Source organism: Budorcas taxicolor, chromosome 4 (assembly GCF_023091745.1).
Source record: "Budorcas taxicolor isolate Tak-1 chromosome 4, Takin1.1, whole genome shotgun sequence".
Lineage (NCBI taxonomy): Eukaryota > Metazoa > Chordata > Mammalia > Artiodactyla > Bovidae > Budorcas > Budorcas taxicolor.
In genome coordinates, this window is record NC_068913.1 from 108,027,704 (window position 1) to 108,054,485 (window position 26,782).

At 48.3% G+C, this 26,782-nt stretch overlaps 2 protein-coding genes across 3 annotated transcripts; both read left to right on the forward strand.

The window, feature by feature from the left end:
* Positions 1-4,177: 4,177 nt before the first annotated feature.
* TMEM139 (transmembrane protein 139) lies at positions 4,178-5,081 on the forward strand. The gene is made up of 2 exons (XM_052639179.1): positions 4,178-4,473; positions 4,682-5,081. Exons 1-2 carry the CDS (start codon positions 4,178-4,180, stop codon positions 5,079-5,081), a joined length of 696 nt encoding a protein of 231 aa, XP_052495139.1.
* A 2,890-nt stretch (positions 5,082-7,971) lies between these two features.
* On the forward strand, positions 7,972-24,424 carry CASP2 (caspase 2). Of its 2 annotated transcripts, XM_052638625.1 has the most exons (11): positions 7,972-8,101; positions 11,356-11,506; positions 11,802-11,969; positions 12,131-12,212; positions 12,824-12,918; positions 13,202-13,378; positions 19,293-19,421; positions 19,573-19,663; positions 23,194-23,343; positions 23,487-23,596; positions 23,739-24,424. In XM_052638625.1, exons 1-11 carry the CDS (start codon positions 8,028-8,030, stop codon positions 23,868-23,870), a joined length of 1,359 nt encoding a protein of 452 aa, XP_052494585.1. In that variant the 5' UTR covers positions 7,972-8,027; the 3' UTR covers positions 23,871-24,424. The 2 variants fall into 2 exon arrangements, with proteins under 2 accessions (XP_052494585.1, XP_052494586.1); XM_052638626.1 differs by lacking the exon at positions 19,293-19,421.
* Positions 24,425-26,782: the final 2,358 nt, after the last annotated feature.

Here is a 26,782-nt window from a genome sequence, read left to right on the forward strand (position 1 = left end):
TGCTGCTGCGAGCCGTGTGCTATGCCGGGATTTGTGACCTCCAGAGGAGAGGATTTGATCCAGGGCCAAAGACCAGGCTTGACCACAGGAGCTTTTTGTGTAACAAAATTTTATTAAAATATAAGAGAGATAGAGAAAATTTCTAACATAGACATCAGAAAGGAGCAGAAAGAATGCCCCCTTGCTAGTTTTTAGCAAGGTATTTTCTGTCTGTTAGCAAGCTCTTAATCAGATAAGAGACACCTCAAGGCTGAGGGAGTTTCACCAGGCCTGTCTCCTACAATACGCATTTTTGAGATGGAATGGGACAAGGTGTATCATCCCTGGCCATAAAACAATTGACATGAATACTGGTTTGTTGAGCCATTATCAGCCCAATGTTTGAGAAAAGAAAACAAGGTTAGTCTTCAGTTCAGTTCAGCCGCTCAGTCGTGTCCGACTCTTGGCGACCCCATGGACTGCAGCACGCCACACTTCCCTGTCCATCACAAACTCCTGAAGTTTACTCACACTCATGTCTATCGAGTCAGTGATGCCATCCAACCATCTCATCCTCTGTCGTCCCCTTCTCCTCCTGCCCCCAATCTTTCCCAGGATCAGGGTCTTTTCAAATGAGTTAGTTCTTCACATCAGGTGGCCAAAGTATTGGAGTTTCAGCTTCAACATCAGTCCTTCCAATGAACACTCAACTCAGGACTGGCTGGATTTCCTTGCTGTCCAAGGGACTCTCAAGAGTCTTCTCCAACACCACACTTCAAAAGCATCAATTCTTTGGGGCTCAGCTTTGTTCACAGTCCAAATCTCACATCCATACATGACCACAGGAAAAACCATAGCCTTGACTAGACGGACCTTTGTTGGCAAAATAATGTCTTTGCTTTTTAATATGCTGTCTAGGTTGGTTAAAACTTTCCTTCCAAGGAGTAAGCGTCTTTTAATTTCATGGCTGCAATCACCATCTGCAGTGATTTTGGAGCCCCAGAAAATAAAGTCTGACACTGTTTCCACTGTTTCTCCATCTATTTTCCATGAAGTGAAGGTTAGTCTTAGGCAGAACCATTTTGAAGAAAGGTAGATTCCAAGCAAATACATAATTTCATTACCATAGCTTAAGGAAAAATTTCCATAAGAAAAACACATTGGTTAGCTCTAGACAGAACCAGGTGTCATCAACACATAATTAAAAGAAGCCTCTTTTAATTTTGTGTAGAGAAGGAAAGAAACATCTGCCACTTGCACTTTATTTCCTCCTGCTGCTTGGGGATCTCTGGCCTTTCTATCTGTTACCCTCTCAGACTGCAGCAAGCCAGGGTCTTCTGCACTATCTCCCTGAGTTTCCTTAAATTCACGTCCACTGAGTCAGTGATGCTTATCTAACTGTCTCATCCTCTTCAGCCCCCTTCACCTTTTGTCTGCAGTCTTTGTTGTTGTTGTTCAGTCACTCAGTCCTGTTGGACTCTTTGCGACCCCATGGACAGCAGCACGCCAGGCTTCCCTATCCTCCACTGTCTCCCGGAGCTTGCTCAAACTCATGTTCATTGAGTCAGTGATGCCATCCAACCACCTCATCCTCTGCGATCCCCTTTTCCTCCTGCCCTCAATCTTTCCCAGCATCAGGGTCTTTTCCAATGAGTTGACTCTTTGCATTAGGTGGCCAAACTTGTGCTCGGTCTGAAGTTACCATTCTCCACCTAGGTGGGGGCCTTAGTTCCCATTAAAAGTTCTCAGATATATTGTTACTATATCCCTTGAGGAGGAACCGGGACTCTGCTTAATAATGGAACTATTGTTTCTTGACTGCTCTTCCTTTGTTTCTACATTCCTTTACTTCCCTAATTAGAAACTGTTTGAAACTGCCCTTTGAAATTTAGGGAAGGTAATCTGCCATTTTCTCGGTAAGCCAGCTTTCCAAATAAAGTCATATTCCTTACCTCAACATCTCATGTTCCAGATTCATTGGTCTGTTGCACAATGCACAGAGTGAGCCTGGACTTGGTAACAAAGTAGGGGCTTCCTCAACAGCTCAGCGGTAAAGAATCTGCCTGAAATGAAGGACACACCAGTCAGCTCCCTGGGATGGGAAAATCCCCTGGGGGAGGAAGTGGCAATCCACTCCAGTATTCTTGCCTGGAGAATACCCAAGGATGGAGGAACTTGGGGGCTACAGTCCATGGGGCCACAGAGTCAGACATGACTGAGCATGCACACACTTACACAGCACATAAAGTACTATCCCATCATCCTCAAAAAAATTTATAGCATTAAAATTTAAAACAAAAAAGAGTTAATTGAGCAAAGTAGCATACACACGAACACATCACAGGTCTGCAGAAAATAAGGAATTTATAGAAATAATACTTTGGTAGGGGAAGCAGGACATATCAGTGTGCAAAGCACTATGTGATACACGGAGATTAAATAAACCACAGTCTCTGCTCTGCTTGTTGCCAAAATCTTGGCTCCTTGTGCACCAATGCCAAACATAAATATGGAGACAGTTATGGAGGAGAAAGAAAGAATGGCTGGCCACAAAAAAACAGTGGGGTCTCAGGAAATGTGCCCCACTCCGGGGTGAGTAGGTAGAGGTTATATAGTTGGGCAACGGTGTGTGATAAGGGTCTAGGCAGTAACAGTCTTGCATTCTTTCTTCTGCAAAGTTTCAAAAGAGTGAGGATGTATTCAGGGTCTTAGGTGGTTGGGGCTCCTAACCTTGAGCCTCTCTGGTCCCTTTAATCTTGCCTCAGGTGGTTTCCTGACTGTTCCTCCCTTGATTAGCAACTGTTCTGCTCTTTGGAACTCGGAGAAGGTCATGGAGGCTGGAGTTTTGACTCTAAGAAATGGGGGACAAAAAGACCTCCATGCCCAGGAGCCCCACAGGGCCCAGCTTGACATCTTGCTCCCAGGCACAAAACATTATTAGCTAAATATAATGCAAACTGCAGGGAATACCAAGTGCCCTGAGAAGGGAGAAGGCAAGATGAATTTAACTCTGATCCAAAGTACAAAGATCACTGAGGGTGAGGTTGGGGAGTACTCTCTCTAGGGCTCTGTGGGGGTTGGGGATAGAGTAACTAAGAGTCAGAAAAATTCCAGGTGGGGCAAAAGTAGGAGTTCAGCCTTGAGCAGAAAGGAAGGAGGAAGCTTGCGCAGGAATGTAGGGATCTGGGCACAAAAGTGGGTGGAACCAGTGGGCTCCGCCCCATCTCTTCCTCCCTCCTCCTCCCCGTCCCAACCTACTTACTGCCGAGTGAGCTCAGACAGGTGTGGAAGTCCTAGCGCAGGTAAGAGGGCAGGAGGGTCGTGCCTTTGGGACTGGGGTGTAAGGAGGGCATCTGGCCCCTTTCTAGAACCTGTGACTCCTTCCTGTGCAGAGTTCAGGGGACTCCTGGCAGGCTGCCTGGTTGCTGCTGTGTTGCAGAGCAAAGAAAAGGCTTCTCCCCACCAGCCTCGGAGCCCCTTCAGTAATAACTTCAGGCAGGACACTTGAAGTCTGAGTTTACTGAGTTAGGGCCCATAGAGGGTGGTGGACCCTGACAGACGTGGGACGGGGAGAGGTCAAGAATTAGTGGACCGAGGTCCCTCACTCAAGACCCTGGTCTGTAAGACACTCAGGCACTTGTATCCTGTGTCTGTATACACTTCTCTCCCTCCAACTGGAGCATGGGCTGATTGAAGGAAATGGGAAGATGGGGTCAAATAGGGTAAGGCTGAGGTCAGACTGAGGGCTTGGGACTGGGGAGGTGGGAAGGGGTAGATTTAGAGCCAGCAAAAATAAGGGGCGTGGCCTGCCCATCACCTGGATTCCTGAGATGCCGGGAGCACGGAGAGGCCCCAGGCAGGGCCTGTCCACTACTGGGACCTGGAAGGCATAGAAATGTGGAGCTGGAAGAGAAGTCACAGGGAAGAAAGAAAAAGGAAGGAACTAGAGGTCATGGCACAGCAAATACACTTAAACAGGGGCTGGGAGTCAGAACTCCTGGGCTGGTTTCCTGGCTGTTCCAAATATATCGATACCCCGGGATCATACTCCTAGGTGATCCTAGAGAAAACTCCAGAGCTGGGGGTGGGGGGACCCTGCAGATCATTTCTTTGGGCCATTTATTTTGATTTGATATAGAAAGAACAAAGCCAGACAGAGGTGTCTGATAGGCTTACTTTGAAATCTGACCCAGCCGTGATGCCAACTGCTAGTTTGGACACAACAGCTGTGTGTCTTTTTGCAGGAGCCTGGGGAGGGGCCATGGTGCCAGGCCAGCCGTGGGGGAAACTGGAGAAGCCGCTTCTCTTCCTGTGCTGCACCTCCTTCCTCCTGGGGCTGGCTTTGCTGGGGATACGGCCGGACATCACCCCTGTGGCTTATTTCTTTCTCAGCTTGGGTGGCTTCCTTTTGTTGGGCTGCCTCCTGGCCTGTTTTTTGGAACGGGGTTCTCGATCAGTGCAGACCGAGAGCCCAGGGGCCTCCAGCAATGCACGGTGAGTTGAGGGGTGGGCAGGACTGGAAGAGTACACGTGGACCCATTCTTCCTTTGTACTTCTGGCCTCCAGGCATACAGATTCTGCTTTCCCTGGTCACTGATAGCAGGGAGTGGAGGGGTCTTTTGCTGATAGAAGACAGAAAGGGAAAAAAGGCTCCTTTTAGGAAGCCACTAATGGCCTTATTTCTCCCCCCACCCCCACTCAGGGACAACGAAGCCTTTGAGGTGCCAACCTATGTCGAAGCCACAGTGACGGAGCCGCAGCCACAGCCGCACCCCCAAGAGCTGGACCAACCACCCTCTTACAGCAGCATTGTAATCCCCCCAGGACTTGAGGAAGGACAGCCTAACCACCCAGAGGAGCCCAGGAGAGCCAGACTGGACAGGCGAGTGGGCTCAGAGGGGTCTGTGACCTCAGCAAGTCCTAGAAGACCTCCAGTCAGCCTGCGGCTTCGGTGGTCACGGGCTGCGTCCACTGTTCCTGATTTGCAGACCTTGTGGACAACCCCCAGATTGGAACCTCTGACTCCACCCCCTGCCTATGAAGTCAGCTGTGATCACTCTGATGATGATGTTTTCTATGGTAACAACTGGACACCCCCCTAAAGGACTTTCCGAGGATATATCATCTTTCGGCACCAGACCCACTCATTCTTCGGACCATTGCTTCCCAGTGCCTGTCAGGTGTCAGGAACTGTGTCCCCACCTGGATATCACAAATGCAAACTTTGACCCAGAGAGGAGTCGGGCTGTGGTGAGCCCTGCCCGGTTTTGAGGTGGCCCACCCAGAGATCCAGGTGGCAAAATTTGAGTCTTCAGGCAATATTCAGCAACCTACCCCATATCCAGAGTTAGACTGAGGACGAGATGAGGAAGTGATCCAGAGAATCTAGGGAAAGAAGAAAAGAAACACTATCTGAGTGACATTCTGATGCTTCTGTTCCAGGTGCTTTGGCTCTATTTTAGATAACAAAAATGAGGGGTTATTGCCCTCATTTGTGAAATGAGGGCCCTAATGGTCAGAAAAAAAAAAATGATAATTTGCATAGGAGCACTCTGCTAGTAAATGACACAAAGTCTTGAACTTTGCTCTTCAGATCTCATTGCCTCTGTCTTTTCTTTTTTCTTACTCTCTTTTTTTTGAGTTGTTTTATTTGGGACAAAATGAGAAGTATAGCCCAGGAGATACCATTTCAAATAGTTCTGAGAAACTGCTCCAAAGAGGTAGGGGGAGAAGGTCAGTATATATACGATTTAAAAAAAAGAAAAGTTTGAGGATAATTGCTTAACAATGTTGTGTTGGTTTCTGCCATACAACGTGAATTAGTCCTAAGCATAGATATATCCCTTCTGTCTTGAGCCTCCATCCCACCCCTCTAGGTTGTCACAGAGCACCCACATAGCAACTTCCCACTAGCTGTTTACTTTACACAAGATAATGTATATATTTCAGTGCTACTTTCTCAGTTAATCCCATCCTCCCCTTCCCCTGCTGTGCTGCTCACGAATTCATTCTCTACATCTGTCTCTGTTCCTGCCCTACAAATACGTTCATCAGTACCATTTTTCTAGACTGTGTGTATATATATGTATATACACACACACATACATTAGTATGGGCTTCCCAGGTGGCACTAGTGATAAAGAACCTGCCTATCAACGAAGGGAGACACGAGAGATGCAGGTTCAATCTCTGGGTCGGGAAGATTCCCCTGGAAGAAGGCATGACAACCCACTGCAGTATCCTTGCCTGGAGAATCCCATGGACGGGAGCCTGGCAGGCTACAGTCCATAGAGTTGCAAAGTCAGACACGACTGAAACTACTTAGCATGCACAAACATCCATTAATGTACAGTATTTTTCTCTTTCTGATTTACTTCACTCTGTGTAACAGGCTCTAGGTTCATCTACCTCAGTTTGTATTTTCAGTACAAGACAACAGAAGCCAGTTCACCCAAGCATCTCTGTTCCCCTCTTGGTCAATGGCTGGTGAGGGGGTGGAGGACTTCCTGTATACAGAACCGGGAACCAATTGTGTCTGCAGACAGGGCGGGCTGAGTATACCAGGAGTAAGCCAGCCTCCTAGAGGAGCAGAGGGAATTGCAACTGGGATGGTCCCTGTTCTACAAAAGGAGCAGTTCCTGCGCAGTGGGGCTGGAAGGCTGGAGTGAAAGTGAAAGTCACTCTGTCCTGTGAGAGTCTTTGCGACCCCATGGACCACACAATCCATGGAATTCTCCAGGCCAGAATACTGGAGTGGATAGCCTTTCCCTTCTCCAGGGGATCTTCCGAACCCAGGGACTGAACCCAGGTCTTCCACACTGTAGCAGATTGTTTACCAGCTGAGCCACAAGAGAAGGCCAAGAATACTGGAGTGGGTAGCCTATCACTTCTCCAGTGGATCTTCCTGACCCAGGAATCAAACCCAGGTCTCATGCATTGCAGGCAGATTCTTTACCAACTGAGCCATCAGCGAGGCTGGACAGCAGTTCCCAATGCAGGGTTCCCATCGAATGGGGAAGCAGCGAGTTAAACTGCCCCAGCGGGGAGAGACTTCTGATTTTCAGGATGGGTGGATATGATGATCGACCCCACCTTCTTAGAGAGAGGTGGTGGAATATCTAAGAAAGTGACAGTTAAGTCACTCAATCGTGTCCGACTCTTTGCAACCCCATGGATTGTAGCCTACCAGGCTTCTCCGCCCATGGGATTTTCCAGGCAAAAGTACTGGAGTGTGTTGTCATTTCCTTCTCCAGGGGATCTTCCTGACCGAGGGATCGAACCCAGGTCTCCCGCATTGTAGGCAGACGCTTTTACCATTTGGGCCACCAAGGAATTCGAATATCTAAGGCTCCCTCATAAATCATCTATTAAGTGAGGCACTGGAGCCACTTGAGCGCTGTGTGCGATTGCTTCAGCCTCACCCCTGCGCTGTGACGCTAGGTTTTACCCCAGGCTCCCTGGCCGGCTTCCTCAGATCCAAACAGAACGCCAGCTTCTCCGTAATCACGGTCTCAGCCTGTAACACAGGTTTGAGCCCGAAGGAGCTGCTCGACCATCGCTGACCCACTCTTCTCACTCTTTGCGCAGGGAAGCTGTCCAGGGCCTTTCAGTGTTTTCCTTGTGCTCCCTACGCAGGTCCCAACTGTTCAATAAATTGAAAAGTCCGACCACACCCATCTCCACAGAGTTCTCGCAATAGGCGGGCGAGGAGAGGCGGGCGGTGCCGGGGAGGGAGCTGTGATTTCCGCGGGAACCATCGACCAATCGGATGGCCATGTAGGGCGGGGCGGCCCTCGCTTCCCCTTCCGCCTAGCGCGCTCGCTCGCCCTATTGGTCAGCGCGCCCACCGTGCGGGTTCTGCGCCTGCGCGCGCTGCGGCGGCCGCTCCGGCAGGGCCGGCCTCGCGTGGAGGGGTAGGGGCGGAGCTAGAGGAGACAGTGCGCAGGCGCGTTGCGCGCCGGCGGACGGGGGAGGGATGCTGAGGACCCGGAGGCTCGCGGTTTGTTTGGGCTGTTGGGGGTGCGCGCACAGCCCGGGAAAAGCGGGAAATGGCGGCGCCGAGCGCGGGCTCCCAGTCAGCCCTCCAGCCAAAGGAGCAGATGGCCGCTGATAGGGGGCGCAGGTGAGTGGGGAGAGTCCGGGGGTCCTTAGTGGGTCCGAGGGGAGGAACGCAGATTTCTGGCGTGTGATCCTGGCGCCTCGTCACCTCGGAGCCCCTGGAAGCAGCTATATCCGCGCTTCCAGCCAGGGAAGCAATGACCGAGGGGAGCGCAAGCGGGCGAATCTCTTCTGGGCCTTGTCCGTCTCGTGCACAGACTCCCCAGCCTCCATTTCTTCCAACGCACGGGGCTCTGAACCAGGGGAGCTCTTTTCAGTCCCGCCAAATCTCCGCTTCTCTTAAATGATTCTTTATCTTTTCTGTTTCGTGCCTCCCTTTTCAGGAACTAAACTGCTCTCTTAAACACCTGTGAGACCTGCAGACCTCTGCCTGGTGTGCATTTGTTTTAGGTCGAGTAGATCATGATCTGTATTGCATTGGGTGTAGTGACCAGATTTTCAAAGCATTCCACAGAGGTGTTGGGATTTGAGTACTTTGAGACAAGGAGGTGAATGTGCCTCGGTCTCTGCCCTAGGTAAATCCTTTCATGGCAGACCCAGAAGATTAACTGAGGGCTTTCGAACCAGACCTGCAGAAGGACACAGAATCAGGACTTAAGACTCGCCTTTGCGTCCGTTTTCTCCACTCCCTCCTCCCTTTCCAGATGTGTCTTAAAGTTCTAAGTGATTGTGGTTACTTCTGAAAAGTCCATGTTTGAAACTGCCCAAGATATGGAATACTGGAAGGAGCAGGTGTGTGGAGAATGGATGGTGCTTCACATCAAACCCTAATGAGTTACTGATTGAAAATTTAAGTCCAGAACTTGGAGTTAAAAACTGAGTGTCGATTAGTGAATTGTGTGAATGAGATGGAATGGGGAGAGAATTTGAGAGGGATTGTCAACGTTTAAGGGCAGACCAAAGGTCCTCTGAAGGAAAACAGGGACCTAGTAGGGAGAGAGGGAAACTGGAGAGAATGGTGGCATGGAAACCAAGGGAGGATAAAGTTTCAAGGAGAAAATACTAGTAAATTAAGAGAAAAAAGTTGAGTAAACTGCCCCACCATTGGTGTATATCCTGAGGAAATACCCAGTATCCAGCTGCGATGTTATCTTGAGACTGACCTATTAACACTTATTTTTATCAGCGTTCATGCATGTCTGCTTTGGTGTGTGTTCCAAGGTGATTCTTTAAAAAAAAAAAAAGTATTTATTTATTTATGGCCATGCTGAGTCTTCGTTGCTGCATTGGGGCTTTTTCTAGTTGGCGGACTAGTTGTGCTCCTCTCTTGTTGAGGAGCACAGGCTCTAGGGTGCGCTGACTTCAGTAGTTGTGGCTCCTGGGCTCTAAAGCACATGCGAAGTAGTTGTGGCATAAGGGCTTAGTTGCTCTGCTGCACGTGGGATCTTCCTGGACCAGGAATCGAACCGTATTTCCTGCATTGGCAGGTGCCAAGGTGATTCTTAATGACGTTTCTGATTTCTCTACAGATTGTATTGTTGTAGCAGGTTTTTAATGAATATATGGAGTAATAAGAGTATTACGATAGAACAGAAACAAGAAGTTAAAGCGGAGTTTCAAACATCACTGTCCCAAACCCCAAAATCAATGAAAGTTGGCTGCCTGTAACCCTGGGCCCTAGAGAAGGAAATGGCAGCCCACTCCAGTATTCACGCCTGGGAAATCCCATGGACAGAGGAGCCCCGCAGCTACAGTCGATGGGGTCACGAAAGAGTTGGACACAATGACTAAACACACAACTCTGGGAGTGTTCTACTGGCTGGTTCCTCTGCTTTGGATTTCTTGTGCCTCAGAAGCTCTTCCAAAGCTGCTTTTCCCTCCTCCATTCTAGAATTAAACCATGGACATTCTACAAATGCGTGGTATTTCACTGATTCTGAGTTGTATGTCCCCCTCACTCCGGTACTCTTGCCTGGAAAATCCCATGGATGGATGGAGGAGCCTGGTAGGCTACTGTCCATGGGTCCCAAAGAGTTGGACACGACTGAGAGACTTCACTTTCACTCACCCTCAACCCCCACACAAACTCATTTTAACATCTTTGAAATCAGGATGCATTTTAAAATAGATTTTTACGTTGCAAACTGAAGCTGTTACCTTTCTTACTGCCATCAGATCCTCACTGTTGTTATGTATTTGGAAACTGAGCAGGCTGGCAAGTGTGGAACTTAAATATACTAAGCATATAGATGGTATATATTGGAAATAGGATTCTTTTAGTTCATCAACAGAAGCTGATCTCTTTCCAAATGCATAGCAAAATGAAGGAGTCCTTGAAATGAAGGCATCCCTCATAAACTAAATTACCAAAATAATTTTGGCTTTTATAGGGATTAACCCTATAAAGTGATTTCAAGTTACGCTGATTGTTTCTGTCATTGACATTTATCTGCTGTCAGACTTTCTACTTAATTCGATTCTTATAGGATTCTGGTCATTTCTGGTGTCATTTTGTCACAGGAACTAACAGTTTTGAAAAACCATAGTTTTAGGTGGTATAAGTGGGCTTCCCAGGTGGCGCTAGTGGTAAAGAACCTGCCTGCCAGTGCAGAAGATGTAAGAGACGCGGGTTCAATCCCTGGGTCAGGGAGATCCCCTGGAGGAGGGCATGACAACCCACTGCAGTATTCTTGCCTGGAGACTCCCATGGACAGAGGAGCTTGGTGGGCTTACAGTCCTTGGGGTTACAAAGAGTCGGACAGGACTGAAGCAAATAAGCACAGCACATAGCGCAATACAGGCTTGAGAGGGGTATGTGTGTCTTTAGCAGCAAATAAATCACACACACGTGATTAAAGTTGTCCGTTGAGTTTTTGCCATTGTATTAAATTATTTTATTTCTCACAGAGGATTATTTTAAATTCAGTCACTGTCAGCAACTTAGATAAGCAATGTGAAATGTTTTCTGCAGCACTCCTGAATTAAAATTGGTCTGACAGACAGAGGAGTATTCCTTATTGTGAATATGTGTACTTGTGTGTGTATGATTTTTGTCATGATAGACATTTGTTATTCTAGTTAGAACACAGAAGATTATCTCAGCTGAACATCCTCTGTAAAGGATTTATATCATTTGCTTATAATCAATGTGTCACTGCCTAATAACAATACTTCTATGATTTTAAGCAGATTGAGTAAAGTATGTCTTAGTTATCGGAAGCCCTGTTCCTTATATTTTTCCTACCGACACCTCTTGCACCCCACTCCTCTATGCCAGATCTTGTATTGACGGCTTTTCTGTCCACCTTTTATCTGCAGGATGTTGAGAGGGTGTGGCATGCATCCTGACCATCAGGAAGCTCTCAAAAAGAACCGAGTGGTGTTGGCCAAAGAGCTGCTGCTGAGCGAACTGTTGGAACACCTCCTAGAGAGGGACATTATCACCTTGGAAATGAGAGAGCACATTCAGGTATCGAGGCAAAAGAGGAAACCCAAGGAAATACATTGGTGGTCAGAGCAAGAACAGAGCACAGTACAGTGGGGGAAAGATGTCATGCTTCACTAAGGCAGTGAAAATGCATTTCTGCCCTCAAGCATTTGACAGAGAAGACAGAATCCACGAGTAACGGGAAGGAGTTCACACATCCATTTCTTTCTGTGAAAAGGAGTTCTTGAGATGGATGATGATGTTAGTGGGAAGCTCGCCTGGAGAAATAGGATTACAACTGGATGAGTAAAGGTGATGTCATGTTTTATTCTTGTAGGCCAAGACGGGCAGTTTCGGCCAGAACGTGGAACTCCTCAACTTGCTGCCCAAGAGAGGCCCCCAGGCCTTTGATGCCTTCTGTGTGGCCCTGAGGGAGACCAAGCAGAGTCACCTGGAGGAGCTGCTGCTCAGAACCCTGTCCGGTCTTCAGCCTGTAGTCCCGCCGGTATGGAGCCCTAGACTGTGTGTGTTGAGAAAGGCTAGTTTGGTGGGAAAGGCATCTTTGAGACAGTGGGGATGGGTTGGGGTAGGGGAACTAGGGTTCTGTATTACTTGATCTGAACCAGCTCCCCTGAGCCTGGCTTGGTGGGTCCTGCTTTCTTACAGTTGAGCTGTGACTATGACCTGAGTCTCCCTTTCCCAGTGTGTGAGTCCTGTGCCCCCCACAAGCGGCTCCGCCTATCTCCAGGTAAGAATTGATGATGTAAAATAGCACAACCCCTCCTCGTCTCCACCCCAGCCAGTCCCCCGTTGCAGATTGACTTCCGTTTCCTTGACTGGTATCTGACTTTGCCTAGTGTGATACCTATTTTTGTTCATAATTGGCACGGTTTCCTCGGTGCATTTGTTAGGGACCAGCAGGACAGTTTAGGTGGGGTGTAGGTTGGACCTGTTTCCCTTCCATAACAGATGACTTTTTTAATGGTGATTGGCCCCTGGAGCAACTGGTGCAGGTAGGAGATTGCTGCACGTGATTAGTGTGTTTGTATACAGCTGAGTTACTTTACAGTGAGGAAAAACTACGCTGTGGGCCTCTAGCCTGCTGACTTATTAGCCTACTGATTAGAATAAGACTTTTATCAGATACCGTATTCAGTCATTGAGTGGGTTGAGCACCTGCTGCTATAGGCAGGTCCAGTGCAGAGGATCCCATGATGAGCAAAAGCAAACAGGGTCTCTGTCTCCGTAGTGCTTACAAACCAGGGGAGTGAGCGAGACCAAAGGGCACCTGAAGTTATAGGAAAATACTAAGATTGCCGGGTAGACTATAAGCTAGTTTTTCTGGTTTGTGCGCCGCAGATGCAGTGGAGCACTCCCTAGACCATGGAGATGGTCCTCCCTGCCTTCAGGTGAAGCCCTGCACGCCTGAGTTTTATCAAACACACCACCAGCTGGTGAGTCTTGGAAAATGGCAAGAGGAAAGGCACTGGGAAATGAGAACCCCTTCCTGGGCATCTGAACGTAGCTAGCTTGTGTGTACATCATTTCCTTCTCGCCTTGTGAGTCTTAAAAGCATTGCCCATTGACCGTCTTTTGTGGGCATTTCTATATTTTGACCTGGTGGGACTATGAAGAAGAATGTGACGTCTTAGTTTTCTTGAAATGTCTCATTTTGGAGGGGGAGGTATAGTTTCTGTCCTCACGAAGCTGACGGTCTCATCGGATGCCCCTCTCCAGGCCTACCGGTTGCAGTCTCGGCCCCGCGGCCTGGCACTGGTGCTGAGCAACGTGCACTTCACTGGAGAGAAAGACCTGGAATTCCGCTCGGGAGGGGATGTGGACCACAGCACTCTCGTCACCCTCTTCAAGCTCTTGGGCTACAAAGTTCATGTTCTTCTTGACCAGACCGCACAGGTAGGTACCTGAGGCGCAGGGCATGTTGACATGTGCATCAGAGAGCTGGTGACACGTGGGGGCCAGACATGTCCGTGCTCCTAAGCCAGGCGGGCTGGGCTTTACTAGAGTTACTCTCTCTCCCTACTTTTTACTTACTGTATTCTGTCTCCTACCTTGCAGCCTAGTTTTTAAAAAAAGAAAAGGGACTTCCCTGGTGGCCCAATGGTAAAGAGTCCGCCTTCCACTGCAGGAGACATGAGTCCGATCCCTCATCTGGGAAGATCCCACGTGTCTCAGAGCAACTAAGCCCACGTGCCACAACTTCAGAGCCTGTGCTCTAGAGCCCAGGAGCCACAACCACTGAGCCCGAGGGGCCTGGAGCCTGTGTTTCACAACAAGAGAGTAGCCCCCTGCTCTCCTAAATTAGAGAAAAGCCCTCCCAGGAAGACCCAGCACAGCCAAAATAAATACATAAAGTTTTAAAAGGAAAGAGAGAAAGATCTGGGGCCAGTCGGCTGCTGCAGTGTTGACCTCCCGGGGTGGCTGTGCTCCCTGAGTAAGAATGGTCCAGGATCGGGTTCTCCCAGCTAAGCAACTTGTTTCCCAAGCACTCAGGAGGTGAGGAGACACTGATATGCACCCAGCCAACCAAGGAAAGGTACATACAAGTCAGGACTACACAGGACAGTGACTTCTTGATTGATACTGCTGCTTAGGGTTCCAGCTGTTATTCTTATGATGACATTGGCTGATAAAAGTTTGCTAGAATTGTGCTTGTAAAATACTGTTTTGTTGCTGTTTCATGAATTAACATGACCTGTTGTTATAAGTTGTGTGACCACAAGACAGATCTTCGGGTAGATAACTTGTGAACTAGATTCCTGCAGGTCATCAGCATTTTTGTGATCAGTTAGTCTCCGTTAGCCTCAATTACTGGCTGTACCACTGACGTTTTTACCTTTAGGGAGTTCTGTTTTGAAACTGAAAATAGTCCATTGGTAGATCGATACTAATTCTTCCATTTGATTCCAGGAAAACAGTATTCTCCTAAACTTGCCTTTGGGAATGTCCATGGTAAAAAGGTTTCTAGGAGATTCTATTTGATCTGTTGAGGTAGGGTGGTCCCTGTCTGTCTTCAGCATTGTCTGTGGATTTCATTTCTATTTCTCAGTTGTCTTACTTCTATGAAATAGATTATATATCTGCTAAACTTCAGGTAAGGCCAGTTTCGGTGGTTGATACCTGAATGTTGTCCTGCTATTGCCAGCTTCTCAGTGATAGCAGCTCCTGCAAAGGAGTAAACTTACCCTTGCTTCAAAGCCATGGCTAGAACAGGTTCTTGGATCATCAGGTACTCCTGAGAGTTTCCTGGGCTTGGAGTAAGGGGGGACAACAGTAATTCTTTCAGAGGGAGTCCTATTAGAAGGTCATTTAACAAAATGAATGCTGTTTACGTTTCTTTAGTGGTTTTGGTCTAATCATTCCTTTTACTAGGGATATACTCTGTCTTTGTTTTCCAAATTTTATGCAGTTGATAAAGGATTTTATGTGCCTGATAGTTAAAAGATACATCCCTAATCACCAAGTCAGCTCTGGGCTCCTGCTTCTTAGTGACATTCAGTAGTTGTGATGGGCCTATGAGCCCACTTTACAGATCTCATTCCCTGATGCAGATTCAAGGACCTGTTGGATTCTGATTCTCTGATTACATTGTTCCATGACTTGAATTGCAGCAGAGTTCAATTTTGAGCCCCTTATAATGGGGAACTATGTGAACTGCCAGAGCTTCCCTGATAGCTCAGTGGGTGAAGAATCTGCTTTCAGTGTAGGACCTTGGTTCAATTCCTGGGTCAGGAAGATCCCCTGGAGAAGGGACAGGCTACACACTCCAGTATTCTCAGGCTTCCCTTGTTGGCTCGGCTGGTAAAGAATCCGCCTGCAATGCGGGTGACCTGGGTTTGATCCCTGGGTTAGAAAGATCCCCTGGAGAAGGGAAAGGCTACCCACTCCAGTATTCTGGCCTGGAGAATTCTGTGGACTATATAGCCCATGGGGTCCAAAGAGCTGGACATGACTGAGCGACTTTCACTCTAAATTTTGAGAGCCTTATAATGGGGAACTATGTGAGCTCTCAGAGATTTTTTAAAATGTGAACCTTGAATTCAGGGGACCTCAGTTAGATGAAAGTCTTGATTTCAGTTTAAAGAAAAATGCAGCAGCACGTCCCCTAATGTTCCTGAGACAACAAAGGATTAGAGACAGTGTCTTCTGCAGTAGTGAAGAGGAAGAAGCCATCACCTGGGTAGATGTGGTCAGGAGGGTGTGAGACTTCAGCTGTTTTTGGAGGGTGGAAGCTGCTGAGGAGAGAGGAGGGGTGAAGGGGTCCTACACGGGGGCCACAGCATACAGGTTAGAGCTGTGTGTGATGTTCAGGACCTTGTGGTGAACCAAGTGTCTGGGGCCCAGGAGTGCCAAAAACAAGATTGGAGATCAGGGGACCAGAATGCCCAGGGCCTTGAATGTCTTCCCAAAGGAATTGGACTTCCTTGTGTTAACACTCCAACATCATTAGTAGTTTTTGAATAGAAAGGTGATGCATTCACAGTGATGATTCAGGAAGATTAATATGATACCATTGTAAAGAATGAGGTAGAGGGCTTCCCTGGAGGTCCAGTGATTAAGACTTCATGCTTCCAATGCACGGGGTGCAGGTTCGATCCCTGGCTGGGGAACTGAGACCCCACATGCTGTGATGAGATGGCAGGGGTTCTGAACAGGATAGCAGACTAAAAGGAAAAGGACACATGTGGAAAATAGTATAATGGCATGATTGTACCGTCAGTGCTTCGTGACTGAATAATATGGAAGGATAATATGTGACTCAATAACATGGAAGAAGAAAAATGTAAGGAATTGAGAGCCCCCGAGGAAGTCAGGACCAAAGACGTGAATTTGGGAACTACTTGTATAGGAAAAAGACTTAAGTAATGAGAGCCTGTGATCTTCAAGAAGGAGCCAGAGGGCTAGGATTGAACCTTGAGGGTATCATCCTCCCCACGTATCTGGTCCTCAGCAGCTCTGGAGGTGCAGAACAGGGGACAATGCAGGGTCAGCTTCTGACAGTGGCCAGGCAAGCTCGCAGGCTCGGGTGAAACCAGATGACAGCAGTGGGTGTGACCATTTGGTGCAATGGGCGTTTGCACAGGAATACTTTCTTCCTGATCGAATGTCCTCAGCAGGCCAGAGACAGAACCAAGAAAATTTAGATCCTCTTTTTCTCCCCCTATTCTTTTTTTGCTTTAGAGATAATGTCATTTAAAAGTCTGAGATGGTGTAATCTTGAAGAATTGTCTTACGCTGATGGTGCTGGCGAGCACGCTGGTATCTTCCCTGCCCATGGAGGTGTTCAATGCTTCTGTTCTTCATCAGAGTCTGTTCTCATTGCTTCCACCTCTTGAGGTTACTAGTTCTAGAATTACAGTTTATTGTATGTTAGGCAATGAGATACCCTTTAAAGTGGCAGATTTCTTTTCACCAGGTATTGGTTTATAGCTGGCTTTGAGAGTATAGTGACAAGCGCTATGGGTCATCTCTGGAAAATGCAGCTGCCCACAGGATTTTGTGTGTAGTTGCAGGGAGTTCACAGGTTATTCCCTTCTGTGTCCCCCCCCAGCCAAAAACACGTACGAGTGTGAAGAGCCCTGCTATTTATAGAAGCACTGTAATTTTATTAAAAATAGATCTCAAGATCCTATTTTAAGCTATGCTGCTTTCAGAAAAATTCCCCCAAATGACTAACCCCCATTTATTCAGTGGTTTAGTCTTATTAAATTCAGTTACAGAGCCTTTCTATTCTTACTTTGGACTTTGTTGTCTTCTGTTTACTGATGTAATAACCTCAGTTAAGTTCAAAATTCTCCTGAGTGCCAAACCTATACTTTTATTCCCTTGGAGCAAAATTAGCTTCCACTGTTGACATGTTAAATTCTGTTATAGTCAACTCCAGAGGAGCAGTCATAACTTATATGTATTCTCTGGAGATTATATATTATTGAATTAATTTTGGATATCTTTTATTACCTTAAGATCTCCAGAATTATGGCTGGGTTCTGTTTGCTCAGAAAGTATACATGCCCTTTCAACACAACCAGTTTCTCCATTTCCAGTGAAACTGCAGACTTTCAAGTCTTTTATGAAATCTCAGTTACCTGCAAACAGATATGTTCCAAACAGCAGATGAGTTCTCACATGTTAGCACATCAGACTCACATGGAGGGCTTGTGGAGGCTCAGCTTGCCAGGAGCAAAGACTGCATTTCCTGCAGATTCCCGGGTGAGGCTGATGTTGCTCTTTGAGAGGTCACACTTGGAGAGCCACTGCAGTCTGTTAATACAAGTAGGAGCTGGGTATGGTGCTGATAGATACACATGTACTGAAACTGCTCTGCTTTATAGTGCATTCTTCATTATATTTTGGTCAAATTCATAGCAAAATAAACTCATTTTCTCCCTGCTCATCTCAGAGACAATCTAGACATTTTGAGTTGTAGAGGGAGGCGTAATTAACAATTTGTATCACATTGGTATAATTATGCTATTAGATGTATTATAACTTTCCATTGTATAGAGCAAATGCTTAAGGTAGAGTGTTACTCATATATGGCAGTCTAGTGCAAGATCAAAAAGATTCTTAAGCTGGACTACAGTGTTTCTTTGGAAAAACAATATTGCTACCCTTCATTAGAAGGCACAGTATGAAGGCAGGTCTTTGCAGTATGTGCCAGGCATAGTGATAAGCCCTTTCTATGCAATATCTCGGGGCTTCCTTGGTGGCTCAATGGTAAAGAACTCACCTGCCAATGCAGGAGACTTGGGTTCGATCCCTAGGTTGGGAAGATTCCCTGGAGAAGGAAATGGCAACCCATTCTAGTGTTCTTGCCTGAGAAATCCCATGGACCGAGGAGTGTGGCGGGTTACAGTCCTTGGGATCACAAAAGAGTCGGACATGACTTAGCCACTAAACAACAACAGCAATGGATGCAGTGTTTCATTTAATCTGTACAAACTCAGAGAAAATTTACTCTTAATTGTCTTCTTACGAAGTGGATATTAGAACCTGTTCTAATTTATGAACCCAGGGGTTAAACCTAGGTCTCTCTGATCCACCGGCTCATGTGGGTAGTCATGACCCTGTCCAGAGTCCTCCGTAGAGTGTGTTCTTCTGTGAGCAAAAGTATTTTTGTACAGACGTCATCATTGTCTCTGGGAACTTCATTTCTGAGACAGAAAACAGCATAGAAGTACTGCTGTCCTCTGTCATCATGATCCTGTGAGCCCGTGGTCACAGAGTTCTTAACAGCTGTTACTTTCTTGTAAGTGTGTTACTTACTCATTCACAGTTTACCTGGTGGTCCCCTTTGTGCCATTAACGTACAAGGGCACATGCGCTGAAGAAAGAGCTGGTTGATGCCTGGAGAGTGGGTCAAGTTAACTAGCATCTGCATGATTAGCTTCATTAATAACTCGGCTTCACTCCAGGAGTTCTTCACATGCGCTTGTAATGAGCCTGTGAGTCATTATATTCAGTGTTTCGACTAAGTGAGTGTTAGTTGCTCAGTCTTTGCAACCCCATGGACTGCAGCCCACGAGGCTCCTGTGTCCATGAGGTTTTCCAGGCGTGGATACTGGAGTGGGTTGCCATCTCCTTCTCCAGCGGATCTTCTCGACCCAGGGATTGAACCTGGGTCTCCTGCACTGCAGGCAGATTCTTTACCGACTGAGCTAAAGTCATGTAGTTTTCTCTTGCTTGCTTAGCTTCTGACTTGGTAGAAAACACGTTTGATTTTCTAATAGCCTAGGGCTTCAGACAGCAAAAGGAAGCTTGTATAGGTGCTGACTCTGGGGAGCAACCCTGAAAGGCATCTTTCTCCTAGGAAATGCAAGAGAAACTGCAGAGTTTTGCCCAGCTCCCGGCTCACCGAGTCACTGACTCCTGCATAGTGGCGCTCCTCTCCCACGGCGTGGAGGGCGGCGTCTACGGCGTGGACGGCAAACTGCTCCAGGTGCGTGCCGGTCTGTGGCCACAGCTGGTGAACCTGGGCCACGCCGCCTCCCGCTGCCCGTCTCTCCAGGGATGGCCGCTGTTTGTGTGTACAGGACTCGGGGGTCCCACTGACCACCAACCCCTTCTTCTCCCTTATTTCTCTCCGGCAGCTACAAGAGGTTTTTCGGCTCTTTGACAATGCCAACTGCCCAAGCCTACAGAACAAACCGAAAATGTTCTTCATCCAGGCCTGCCGTGGAGGTGAGTGCCCCGGCGGACTGGCACCTGGGTGTGGCCCCCGGGCAGCCTCCCACCCGCTCTCACTTTCCTATTTGCTCCTCTCAGGTGCTAGCGGACCCCCTGGGCACCTCCTTCTGTTCACTGCTGCCACCGCCTCTCTTGCTCTGTAAGTGTCTCCCGACGCATGGGGTGTGCTGGGGCTCGGGCCGCCCCTGGCTCTCAGGTGGTCAGCTCTCTGCGCGCCGCCGCGTCCGCCCCCAGGATGCTCTCGGCCAGTGCCTTCGCCTTCTTTGAGGACGCTTCCTTTTTTCCTGTGCTTATTAACCCCGGTGCGCTTTTCTCATCGCTCTTTCTGGTTCAGGGTCTGCCAGCTGCTCTGCTTCCTCACCCTCTTCGCTTGATCCTCTTCCTCTTTTTCTGTATCCGCCTCTCTCCCTTTCTGCTTTCGCTCCTCTTCTCCCTTACACCCCATTCTCGCCTCGTCTCCTCTCTGGGCCCCTCCTGTGTCGTGCGGGAGAGCAGTGTGGAGGCCCCACGTCAGCCTTTGGCTTCTGCTCTTCCGCGAGCTCCTCCCATCCCTCTTGCATGCACTCTCTTCATCCCTTAAAAAGCCAGGACTCCCTGATTACGCTCAGAAGACGTGCGGGTGTGCTTCTCATCACAGAGGGAAAGAGTAATGATTGAAAGCTCTGAACGTGGAGTCAGATTCTGCCTCTGCTACTGACTAGTCATGTGAAGTTATAGAGGAGTTACTCCATGTCCCTCCACCTTAGTTTCCTCAGTGTAAAATGTAGGTAATCACACGTCCTAAGGTCATGTTGTTGTGATGGTTAAGTGAAGTGGTTCCATGAAAGTGGTTCGTATTAGCTTAGAGCCTGGCTCATGGTAAATCCACAAAATACCAGCTCTAACTGTTATAACATGGTCTGTGCCCTTAAGAGACTTACAGTTTGATTTAAAGGTCCCTTTGTCCAAAGATTCAAATAATGTATTTTTTGCATGGGTATAGCAGTATTCTTGCCTGGAGAATCCCATGGACAGAGGAGCCTGGTGGGTACAGACCATAGGATCACAAAGAATCCGACACAACTGAAGTGACTTAGCACGCACGCATAGCCGAGCACAGCAGTGGAATAGCAGGTAGAGCCTTTCAGGGAGAGGAGGAGCGCAGTGTGACAGGCATACCAGGATGAGAAGGATACCCCTTCCCCTGCCCCAAAGCAGGCTGAGCCAGAAGTATGCCTGGTTCTCCATCTGCATCAGTCACGTGTAGTGAGATGTGGCTGACCACATGAGACAGATCCTAGTGATCATAAACCTGCAGCCACAGCTGAGATTTTGGGCTTTCACAGATAATAGTACAGAACTGTTGGGAGCACAAGTAAGAAACAATTGGATAATTTTTTTTTTTTCAGGATGATTACAGGGAGCAGTGCTGAGAAAAAGAGTATGTGTGAGCAGGAACTTCCTCTTTTTATGTCCGTGCTGTATCCCCAGGCCCAGGGCACTGCGTGACACATAGTAGCACGTCATAAATATTGGCTGAGTAGATGGAAATTCAGTTCAGTTCAGTCACTCAGTCGTGTCTGACTCTTTGCGACCCCATGGACTGCAGCACACCAGGCCTCCCTGTCCATCACCAACTCCTGGAGCTGGCTCAAACTCAAGTCCATCAAGTCGGTGATGCCATCGAACCATCTCCTCCTCTGTCGTCCCCTTCTCCACCTGCCCTCAATCTTTCCCGGCATCAGGGTCTTTTCAAATGAGTCAGCTCTTCGCATCAGGTGGCCAAAGTATTGGAGTTTCAGCTTCAACATCAGTCCTTCCAATGAACATCTAGGACTGTCCTTTAGGATGGACTGGTTGGATCTTCTTGTAGTCCAAGGGACTCTCAAGAGTCTTCTCCAACACCACAGTTCAAAAGCATCAATTCTTCGGCACTCAGCTTTCTTTATAGTCTCTCACATCCATGCATGACCACTGGAAAAACCATAGCCTTGAGTAGATGGACCTTTGTTGGCAAAGTAATATCTCTGCTTTATAATATGCTGTCTAGGATGGAAATTAGTTTGCCTAAGAAGTGGAGCAATAATACAGAAAACAGATACAGGGATATTGTGAGAAAAGAGCCACTCGTTGATCAATAGATCTGAGACACAAAGGCAGGAAAGGCGTCTCCTTTCTCTTGAAGGACGCATGCAGCTTGGCCTGTTTCCTGTAAGAGGCATCACTGGCAAAGTGAAGTAAACATGTTCATCATCATTTTCTCCTGGGTCAGAGATTATATACAAATACCAGACCTGGGTAGGGAAAGATAGCGCCCTCCTGGGCTAAGCTGAATCTTTCCTTTAAAATCAAATCCTCCAAGGGATGACCAGTAAGCCAGCTGTTCCTTTAAAAGTCTGAGCTCACCTATCTTCTGCTGTACTTAGTTAACATAACTGATGCCTCTAAAAAGGACCCTGCCCTGGTTGACTGGCTCCTAAACTGGAGTGTAAGCTCCATGAGGATGGGGACTTTCTCTTCACTGTATCCCTTGGGCTTAAAACAAAAACAGTGCTTGGCGTGTGGCAGTTGCACAGTAAATTTTTGTTGGATTGGTGAATCTTGGTCATTTTCTGCACAGACCTTCAAGCTTCGCTCCCCTTTAAGGCTCTCTTGGGTGTTACTTGGAGCAGGAGATGTAAAGAAAAAGAAAGCTTACATACTCTGTTACCTTTGGCTTGACAAGCTGTGTGTCCTTCTGTCTCTTTCCTACCACTCCCAAACAACAACGTCAGAGAAAGAACACGTCTGGGGCTAGATGACGCCTGGTCAGAAGGCTGGGCATGTGCTCAGGGGATGTTGAGCACCTACTGCTAATAGTTGAATAATAGTGTTCTTTTTACATTGTTTAAGAGAAAACAGTTGTTTATCCCAATTTTAAGTGTCTCTTAAATTTTGTGTGCCAGCTACAATTTGGCTTATGAAATTAATAAATAATAAGTGGTTTAAAAATATCAAAAATACCGTGGAAACAGCTGATCATGCTTAGTTTTATAATGTGTTTTTCAAATACATAGAAATTGTGGTTGTGGTTTTCATACAGCATACTTGTAGTAATTATATTTTCGGTTTATTAACTTGTTTCTCTTTTTTATGTAATAAAACTATCAGTATCTTGTGTATTGCAACAAGCGGCACTTTGACTTCCAGGTATACTGATAATTGGACGAGTGAATCGTGGATGCAGACGGCTTTTCGTTCTGTTTACAAGGAGTATTTGATTGAGCACTTTCCCTGTCTTACAGAGTGGACAAAGCTCAGGCCATATATACGTACACGTGTGTGGGCACCCTCTGCGTGATCAGTGCACACTGGCAGAGGAGAAGGAGTGATGGTGTTTGTTTTCCTTTTTTTTTTTGATTAATTCATCAGCCGCAGGTTGGAGGCAACAGCTGGAAATGGCTTTTCCCTGTCCCAATTGCAGGGAACTTGGGCTTGCCTGTGACAGGCCCAAGAGAGGTGGGAGGAAATAACGTCTTTGTCCACTCTTACCTACTTTTGTACAGATGAAACAGATCGTGGGGTCGACCAGCAAGATGGGAAGAACCATGACCGATCCCCCGAGTGCGAGGAGAGCGATGCCAGTGGAGAGGAGCTGCTGAAGACACGGCTGCCCACCCGCTCAGACATGATTTGTGGCTACGCCTGCCTCAGAGGTATTGTGTGTCCCGAGGAGTGATCCCAAAGGTGGCAGCCTCTGTCACGCAGGGCTCTGACCAGGGCGGGTGTGGGGGAGGTCAGTCTGCTGGGGAGGGTGCCCGTGGCCTTCAGCCGGCGCCCGCTGCTGCTCTGGTTGCAGGGACCGCTGCCATGCGCAACACCAAGCGGGGCTCCTGGTACGTGGAGGCCCTCACCCAGGTGTTCTCCGAGAGGGCCTGTGACATGCACGTGGCTGACATGCTGGTGAAGGTACGTGGGCCCCACCCGGCCGCACAGTGTTCCTCCTGCTCCCTTGCACTGGATTTCAGTCTTCCACCACCCTTCTGCTTGTGCTGGGATTCTGAAAGCACCCAATTCTCATACCCCGGCTGCTGGGTCTCTGCCTTGGCAGGTGAACGCACTCATCAAGGAGCGGGAAGGCTACGCCCCTGGCACGGAGTTCCACCGCTGCAAGGAGATGTCCGAGTACTGCAGCACCCTGTGCCGCCACCTCTACCTCTTCCCAGGCCACCCCCCCACGTGATGCCAGCCCCGGCCCCCCGCATCCCACCTCGTCACCGGGCCGCATGGAGGCCGCCGGGCCTCAGGAGGCGAGGTCGAGCCTCTCTCCCCAGGATGCGCGGCTTCTGTGCCTCCCCTCAGGGACTGGGACTCCCCTAGGCTCCTTTCTCACACCCACCGTCTCACCGGTGACCTCGGACCGCCAGCTTCTCCCATGCGCAGCTCTCCTGTAGAGCCGGCTCTGGCTGGACTCGTTGCCAGGAGCGTGTGGCCTCCGTTGAGGGACCTGGCGAGTGACACTGTGCACACAGTATCCTGACGGGGAGAAGGCGTGTGGGTTTCCTCGATGTTTGTGTTCAGCTCCTGCCCCAGCGCTCTTGGAGGAAGCACCCTGGTAATCGCTTTTGTTCAAGGAGCTGAGATGTCCCAGAGGTCACACCTCCCATCTCTCCTTTCATGTCCCAGCCCCATTTGTCCCAAAGTGGGAGTTTCAGTTCAACACAGACAGTTTTCATTTGGTTTCAAAAGGCCAAGCAGCCTCTGCTACTGTGGGTCGGCCCGGACCTCTGCGTTTGTCCCCTTCGGTTCCAGGAGGTCTCCCCTGGGAAGGACCGCCTTCTCAGCTCAGCTCTTGGCTCCTTGGGGCTCAGGGAATTCAGCCTTTCAGCGGAGGTCAGAATTTGGATGCCTTGTGTCTGTTAACTTGTTGATCTTTGCCCATGGAGGCTTCCAAGAGCTTTTCATGGGTTGTGGGTGCCCTGAGCCTTGTACCTGAAGTGAGCCTTGCAGGGAGTGTCAGCAGAGGAGATAAGGGTGCTATGCTTGCTCATGCTTGGCAGTCTGCCACCTTATCCTCGTTTTTCTTCCCGTGAAGTGCCCCTCCTAGAAAAGCTTCCTGGCTGTTATCTCTCTGCTTCCTGTTTCTCCCCTCTTTACCTTTGTCTCATTCTGTTTATTGCAGCCACGAAATCGTCTAAAATACAGCTTAATAGGATCGTTTGGCTGCTTGAGGACGTAATATAGTACTTTGTTCCGGCTTTCTTCTTCCGTATTAAATCCCCTCTGGATTATTATGTGGTATTTCCCCTTCCCATTGTGACTGTCCATTTCAGGGAGGTCAGTGCTCTATATATGTTATTTATTTACCCTAGAAACCACCTTTATATGCACTTACATGAAGCCTTCTATTCTTAAAGGCCTTCTTTTGCCATACGACAATCTAATCTCTGTATGACAGATTTTGATTTTGGTTTTTAAGTATAAATCTGATCCTCTTGCTCCCCTGCTTGGAACCCTTTGGTTTCCTGTCACACCTCTAATCAAATCCAGACTCCTTCCCTTGGCCTTCAGGGCCTCGTAAGTGCTGATTTCCCTGTAAGCGGCAGCTCAGTGATGTCCTGGGTTTCTCAAACATTCTGAGGTCTTTCCTGGCCTAGAGTGTCAGACACTCTTCCTGGGTCCACTGAGCCCTACCCCTTGCCACTCTTGGCCCTGGTGGCTTCTTTATCCTTTAAGTCAGAGCTCAAAGGCCACCCTTTTGTGGAAGCCTTCCCAAGCCATTCTACTAAAAATCGAGTGTTGTTTTTAACTTTATTTCTGTCTTCTGTTTAATCCCCTCATTGCACTTATCACACTGTATAATCACTCTTTATATGCGTGCGTGCTTCACGTGTTCATTCGCATCTCCCCTTTAAACTCCATGAGAGTGGAAACCTTGTCTCGTTCACTAATAGGCACCCAGTGCCTGGCACGTCATAGGTCTTCAATAAATGTTTGCTGAAGAAAGGAAGCAACCCTAGCTAGAACCCTACTCTTTGACGAAATTTCCCTTTTGGTGAAAATACCCAGTTTAGTGTTTTGTTTCATCCACTGGTGTTATTAGCTCCCGAGGACGGAAGTCACGTGCAGGGTGACTTCCTCTGCATCTCCCGTGGTGCCGGGCACAGCGCCCAGGCTCTGGTAGTTCAGGTGCTCAGTAAACACTCGTTCCATGAGCTGGGGGCTCGGAGACTTGTTGCCAAGTCCTGCCCTTGGCTCAGTGTCATCTGGAAGTACTTAGGTGATAGAACCTTTCCAGTTCCCACTGCCAGGATTTTGTATTGCCATCTGGTGCCAAATAAATGCTCATATTTATTACCAATGTGTGCCTGATGTCTGTAGATAAATCCGTGTTGGGAAGCCCACTTATTCCCTTGGCTTCTTAGAGCTGCTTTTTCCCCACCACCTCACAGGGCGCACCCAGAGCAGGACACATCTTGTTTGGCTGCAAGATCTTTCTAATGCCACCAGGTCCGCATTTCGGACGGGCCCACCTCCATTGTCGTGGCCACAGGCAGCGGCCCCAAACACAGCTACCAGCACTGGGATTCCTCATGGTCACAAGAGGTGGAAGAGTCAAGTAGCATCAGTCCTGGATTATTTAGGTGACGAGATGGAAGCTAGAGAAACAGATTGAGTTGAAATGGGAGGAGATGCCAAGGATCGTAGAATTCCCCATCTCGCATAGTCCAATTTGGGTTTAAGGTTTTTCTGGCTGGGTGTAACTGGTAAGAGAATTGTCGGGCAGTGGACTGTGTAATCTGGGGAATTCTCGGGTGCGGTATGTCTGTACCTGGAGAGGCAGGCAGGCTACAGAGGGTTAGAAACAGGAAGTTCTGTAGGAGCTTTGTGGTGGGATAGCTGATGAGGACCCTGGGGCGGGGGGGGGTGGGGTGGGGTGGGGGCCGGGGAAGCTTGTCTATGAACCTAGAGGAAGAGCAAAGAGGGACGAAGTGGAGCTGAAGCATCACCGGGTGGAGAGAGGAACTGGCTGAAGAACACTGAGGGCAAAGGCCTTAGGAGCAGGCTGGCCCCGGGTGCCTCTGGAGGGAAGGCCCTGGAGCAGTGAGTGGGAGGACAGCCTGGGGGAGGTGGGTGTGTTCCGGGCTTACAGAG